Source organism: Cannabis sativa, chromosome 2, assembly GCF_029168945.1.
Source record: "Cannabis sativa cultivar Pink pepper isolate KNU-18-1 chromosome 2, ASM2916894v1, whole genome shotgun sequence".
NCBI classification, from domain to species: domain Eukaryota; kingdom Viridiplantae; phylum Streptophyta; class Magnoliopsida; order Rosales; family Cannabaceae; genus Cannabis; species Cannabis sativa.
The window spans coordinates 54463353-54469559 of NC_083602.1; the positions used below are offsets into that span (position 1 = coordinate 54463353).

Below are 6207 nucleotides of genomic sequence, written 5' to 3' on the forward strand. Positions count from 1 at the left end.
AATAAATAATATAGAAAATTATTAACTACTTAAAACGCATCATATCATTATGATGTTAGGCACCTAGTACTGCTCTAATAAAATTAAGAAATAATTTTAATTTGATTGATGCTCAAGAGCCCTAATTTCAAAATAATTTTTGAGGGGCACATTACACAGTATACAACTAGTGCAATACTAAACAAACACTTATATCACTAAATATGAATATTCATTTATCTTAATAATATACGCACAAACTATGATTTTTAAAATCCGTATGTTGCAAGATCAAAAAGTTGAAAGAATGGGTGTCAATAATTCTGATTTTTAGGACAAATTATGGCAACTCAAGATATCCCCAAAGGTGAAGAATCTTGAATGGAGGGCAGTAATGTCTTCTTACTAGATTCCAATTTAGAACTAAACATGTGGATATTTCCTCATGTGCTCTGTTGTTGTTCTTTTGCTGCTGCCTGTTGGAATCATGCTGGTATGGTATGCCTACTATTTCGGGTCAAACAACTTCTTTTGGTACATGATTTGCTCAGACTTTTGACATTATTGATGAGAATAAAATTTGTATGGCAGCCATGCTATGTTGGGCTATTTGGAATGCTCCTAATAAGCTTATTTGGAACCAAAAAACCTCCTTTGTGGCTGATGTGGTGAAGTCAGCAAGGATGACTTTAGAACAATGGAAAACTCAGGGCAGTGGCAATATTCCATATCGTTGAGTCTTGGACTAAACCCGCAGTTAACACTTAGTCAATGTTGATCCTGTCACATTTGAAGGAGATGGTATGTATGATTATGGGATAGTTGCTAGAGATGCTTCAGGTGCAATTTTTGAACTGACTCTTTGTCACCACGGGCAGCTGGCTGTGGAGGTGATTGAAGCTATGGTGGTAAAAGAAGTTTAAGTTGGGTCAAAGACATGCAATGGCAGCAAGTAAAGAGATTGAAGTAGATAGTATGCTCACAGTTTTCCTAGTAATTTGCAAATATATTCTAGTTTTGGTCTCATCATTCAAGACTGTAGGCACTCTCAGTAGCTCTCGATCGTCGAATGAGTCTAATATTCATGTTGCTCTACAGGAACTCTTGTATTCAGATTCAAACTTAAGTAATGAATTTGCATTTTGATAATAATAATAATAATAATATACACTATTTTTTAAAATACCAAGTCCCAATTAAATTGTGCTTATGACTAAAGAAATCATTGTGTGAGTGATTTAAGTATGCTATGAGTCTATGATCCCACAATACCTTATAGCAAAATAAATGTAACTTACTCAAAGTTAAAAGATTAAATGTCAAAACAAGTAAAGTAAGGTAGCACTGTAATTTACAAAGATCAAATACGTGTCGATAAATCTTTCTGTTACAAACTGAGAAAGGCAAAGAACAACCAAGTGCACCCATTTTGTCGTTTATTGTTTCCATTCCATGTAATGCTATTTCAATTGGGTGGGATATCAATAAAAATTTGAACTTGGAAGTAAAAGAAAAATAAATAAATAAAAATAAAACTTCTGAATTTACATAATTTTGGGTTCAACAGCTTTCTCTTGCATAACCACTGGTGTCCTCAGCCACCTTTGCCCACACATTTGCGATTTTCTCCGCATATCCCACCTGTGAGAAATTGACAAGCAACAAAGACGAATAATAAAAAGAATTGCATAAGAGAACATAATTATATGATCACTTGCATAGCAAAAACCCATGTTTTTATCATATTACATATCAAAGAAAAAACATAAGTACAGTGAAGTTGTGTCTGTCTAAAGACAAAATAAAGCTAAGAAATTGACAAAGAAATCAAATGAATGAAGGAATGAATAAGATCGTGTGGAATAGAAGGAAAAAATAAAAGAATAATGACCTGATTGAGGACAAACCCCTTCAACATGTTCAAGAAGTCAGAATCTCTCTCTTTGTCAAACCTTTCAAGTTCACACTTATTGTTTTCCTGCATTGAAGAATGATAAAAGAAAGGCAATTGATTCAAACGGAGATATAATAACAGGATGAAGATATTCATGCTATCTCAACGTTTATTTATATTATTTATAGCTTATGGCAGGTGGAGTATGACAGGCTTGGCTCCCTCACATCACTAAGCAATTCATACCAGAATGATTTTTCTAGCTCTAGCAATTATAGGAAGATATAACTTGTGAATTAATGAAATTTCATATTTATTAGGGAAAAAAAAACATTAACAACCTCAAGCCATTCAGCATCCTTCTCAAAAACCACATTGAAAATAACAGGAGATACGGAGAATCCCTTCAATTAAGGGAAATACAGAACAGCCAAACACACAGAGCACAAAACTAGCCTATACACTAAAGGAATTGCTTCAAATTTAAACCAACTGATATACACACTCTTAAACAACGCCACATAGTTCGCTTACTTAGCTACCTAGGACCCATCTAATGAAAGTACTATTACATACACTAAAGAGACATACAAGATACGCACTCAACCAAGTAGTCAGCCAAATTTTACCCTTCCGAGTCTAATCTTTAATCATCTCACTATCCCGACAAAGATGAACAGAAACTCATTTCTTTACATGTAAGATATGTATCAAAGAGGGAGAAAACAATTGCAAATGGTACCAAGAATGTATGATTGTGAAATCCTGTTAAATCACTTAGTTTTTTATTAGTATTATTTTAAATTAGGATCCCCACCTAACTCTACAATATTAAGAGCTAGGAAACTATAGCAATTGTTATGCTAGTGAGAGCAAACTACATGCTCACCATGTGAGCTACCCCTCTTGGGTCTGTTTAATCAGTTTACACCCACTTTCTTATAATACTTATTAAATCCCTGAACATCATTACAAATTCTCAAGTACGGGTAGCCAGCTGTTTATTAAATTTAAAGCTAAGTCAGCTTTATACAGTAATTCTTCTTACAAATTCTCAACAGTGAAGCTAAAACCTAAGAATGAAAATACGTTTATTCTATAACCCAGGTATCAATAAACTCATCTGGTTAAGAGTCAAACCTTTAGAAATTCTCGATTCAATCATATATAAACCCTCAAATAATCTACTCTATCACAAGTCACATAGAAAAAAAAGATTCAGGGAAGGCTTTTGTATAGTTTTGCTTGCAGAGTATCTTGAAGCCAAGATACTTCAAATTGTGAGCAAGCATGCAGCTTAATCAGTAATAAGCTGGGAAAAATTAATTCTTTCAATGTTCTCTCGAAAAATGGAAGGTAAGGCATTTTCAATTAAAGAAGCAATGAGAAATAACCAGAACATGTTTCCATTAAGATAAATAAGTATAGTGTAATACCCCACAAAAAGTTCAGCTAAGGTAAAACAGAACTGTCATCAATAGAGAACACAAATACATAACTTATGGACTTTGCTGAGTTAAGATGAAAGCTTAAATTACAATAAAAAGGCTGAATTAAGATAAAATGAATAAACTCAAAGTACATGGTACCTTGATTCGCTCATATTCTCTGATTGCAACATGTTTGGCGTCCTCTGTGACCCTAATGGTTTCTTTTAACTCCTCAAGCTTACGAATCCTTGATCTGTCACCACCAAATATTTTAGATGATGCTACTTCAAGTTTTTCAGTCCTTGACTGCAATGATTCTAGTTCTGATAAAAGAGTCTGCACAGTAAGTAAAGCACTCGATCGGTCTGAAAATGCACTGTTGACAGCTAACATTAACCCAAGATATTCATGAAGTGTATCCTGCAATACATATAAAGGACTCTTGATGAGAATAAAGCCAGAAAATGAAACAAAAGCTACAAATGTTCAGTTACTATAAAGCCGATGACTGCAAGCAGATAAGTTCAAATGAAATTCAACTACTGATACAATAAGCAAGCTTTCCGATTATCAAATAAAATACTTAATAACAAGACAAATGAAACAAATAATCTATGGCAAAAGTAGTCACAATTACCAGATGTTTGACAGTCTGAGCATTCAACTCACGATAGAATCTGCTTGCTTTAACAGCAGCAGTTGCGAGACCTTTCATGTCAGCAGCCCGGACTTTCTGAGCATTAGAAACAGCCTCCTCAGTCTCAAATTTAGTCAGCTTGATAAAGGCCAACCCCAATTCTCCTAATGTTTCTCCCATGTCTTGTTGGGCTTTGACGAGTGATTCAGCCTATAACCACAGCATAAGTGGAAGAAAAATTCAAATGAGCATTCATGATTTTATTAACGACATTAAAAAGTTCAAGCAACTGCAAATGCAATGAGCAAAAAATATCAGTTACCTGCTGGGAAGCTAAACTTAGTTGTTGCTCGAGGTCGTGCATCTTCTCTTTCTTCTCCATAAACTCCTTATCTTCCTCAACCAGGGGTGGCTTTGATGCTCCCCAATCATTGGCCATTGACTGCTTTAGCTCTTTGAACAACCTCAACAAATCTCTTCCACCTTTTGCAGGCTGCACTACCTCATGGGGTGCTACCGCACTCTCAGTGAACAACTGCTTTGGAAGCTTCACAGCCCCATCAAGCATTCTCGATGCAACATCGGTGGTCGTCGGCAGAGGAAGCTTCCCTTGAACCTGCAAGAACACCTTCAATTCATCGCTCTTCTTAATCACAGGGTGTTCAGCCAACCTCCTCAAGTATTTCTCCAATGCCACCCTTCTCTGCTCCACAAACTCTTGCTTCTGCATCACCTGGCTCTCTACCACACTCTTGTCTGGCCTTGGCGGCACAAAGAACCCTCGGTACGATTCAGCAAGCCGGTCTGACAATGTCACAACATCCCGAAACCTTCTTCGGACGCTGAATTCAGATCCGCCGAAGTCCGGAAGGTTCGTTCTCGTACTAATCAGGTAAGTGACGTATGTATTGCCTCCGGGAACGAGCGAATTCGAAGTCTCCTGCTCTTTCTGAGGATTGGAAACCGTTATTTTAATGTATTCGGAGTTAGAAGATGACGATCTCGAAAAAGACCCCGAATTGTCTGATCTCTTGCTGGGGCTATCGACACCGTTAGCGTCGTTGAAATTATTTCCATCAAAGGGGCTAAAAATAACATCGGCATAAGACGGAGGGTCGAGGTAGGAGTTGTCCGGGGCGGCGGAAGCGATGGCAGGACCAGGATTCTGGAAATCGCGATACGATGGAGGAGCAAGCAGGGGATCGGAATCGACTGACGTCACAACCACCGGAGCGGAAAGAGGATGGTGGGAATCGGAAATTGACGACAAGGCACTACGATAATTTGAGTACGATTTATTGCCATTCAAGGAGTCGTCAAGGACGAGATTTTCCATATCTTCTTTGGAGGCATAGAGATGAGCTTCTTGGAAGCTCTGATTCTCGGAACCCATCATCTTCCCACACCTCGAATTGGAACAAATTCAGTGAAAATCGTAAATAAGGTGAAGGTTGAATGAAATTCAGTAAGGAATTCAGATTAGGGCTGAGAGAGAGACATTAGGGTTTTTCGTCTCTGAGTAGTGTAGTGAAGAAGAGGAGTGGTACATGTGAGAAAGAGAGAGAGAGAGAAGGCTATCGTGCGCCGTAGGAGTATTTGGTGAAAGAAATTGTGCGGCGGGGATGGGCGGCCAGGTGGGTGAAGACGGCCAAAGTAGATGGGCACGTGTTTTTCAAGTTCTGAATTGACTTAGGATCACTTTGATAAAACGATAAAATCGAGTATGGGGTTGCTTCAATTTAGTAAATGATGATATACTTCTTTTTTTTTTTTTTTTGAACATAAAGTCTTCATTCCCACAAATCAATACAAAGGATTAGGCAAGTCTTGCAAAACCGCAAGTCTCGCACGAAAGTTTCTGAATGCCGTCAATCCACATAGCCTCACTTGTTAATCAAAAACGTAATTGGCTTAACTTCCATGTGCAACCAGCATTGGCCTCACGAAATACAAAAGAGATACCAACAACTAGAAACATGCAACATTAACTCACGAATACAACTTACAATGCCATCAATCAATCCTGACAGTAGTCACTCGCTCCTGAAGCGTGGATCAAATGGACGGCGAAACTTCGACAATCCGTTTCAACACGAAATCGATGTAATCCCCAGTTGTATCCCAACTTGCAAGCCGTTTCTTATCGCCAAGGCTGAACGCATATAAAGGCGTGTACTCCTGGGCACGTGCCATGCGGTACGAAGCAAAGGTAATACACCAGCCCACCTACTGCGTCTCGAATGGCACAACTGAAGCTTGAATATCCC

At 37.9% G+C, this 6207-nt stretch overlaps 1 protein-coding gene across 2 annotated transcripts; it reads right to left on the reverse strand.

The window, feature by feature from the left end:
- Window positions 1–1283: 1283 nt before the first annotated feature.
- LOC115718552 (sorting nexin 2A) lies at window positions 1284–5708 on the reverse strand. Of its 2 annotated transcripts, XM_030647353.2 has the most exons (5): window positions 4263–5708; window positions 3941–4150; window positions 3463–3723; window positions 1871–1957; window positions 1284–1620 (listed from the first exon to the last, which is right to left on the reverse strand). In XM_030647353.2, the coding sequence occupies exons 1-5, from the start codon at window positions 5334–5336 to the stop codon at window positions 1540–1542; spliced, it is 1713 nt and encodes a 570-aa protein (XP_030503213.1). In that variant the 5' UTR covers window positions 5337–5708; the 3' UTR covers window positions 1284–1539. The 2 variants fall into 2 exon arrangements, with proteins under 2 accessions (XP_030503213.1, XP_060966606.1); XM_061110623.1 differs by having other exon boundaries at window positions 1284–1957; window positions 4263–5699.
- Between the last annotated feature and the right edge of the window lie 499 nt (window positions 5709–6207).

What these genes read in the sequence shown, in the direction of transcription:
- LOC115718552 (XM_061110623.1), bottom strand. Translation starts at nt 5,336, where the DNA reads ATGATGGGTTCCGAGAATCAGAGCTTCCAAGAAGCTCATCTCTATGCC. An exon ending in TAAGTTTAGCTTCCCAGCAG is followed by an intron (nt 4,151 to 4,262) that starts GTAACTGATATT and finishes CTGTGGTTATAG; the next exon opens with GCTGAATCACTCGTCAAAGC. An exon ending in CTCAGACTGTCAAACATCTG is followed by an intron (nt 3,724 to 3,940) that starts GTAATTGTGACT and finishes TATGTATTGCAG; the next exon opens with GATACACTTCATGAATATCT.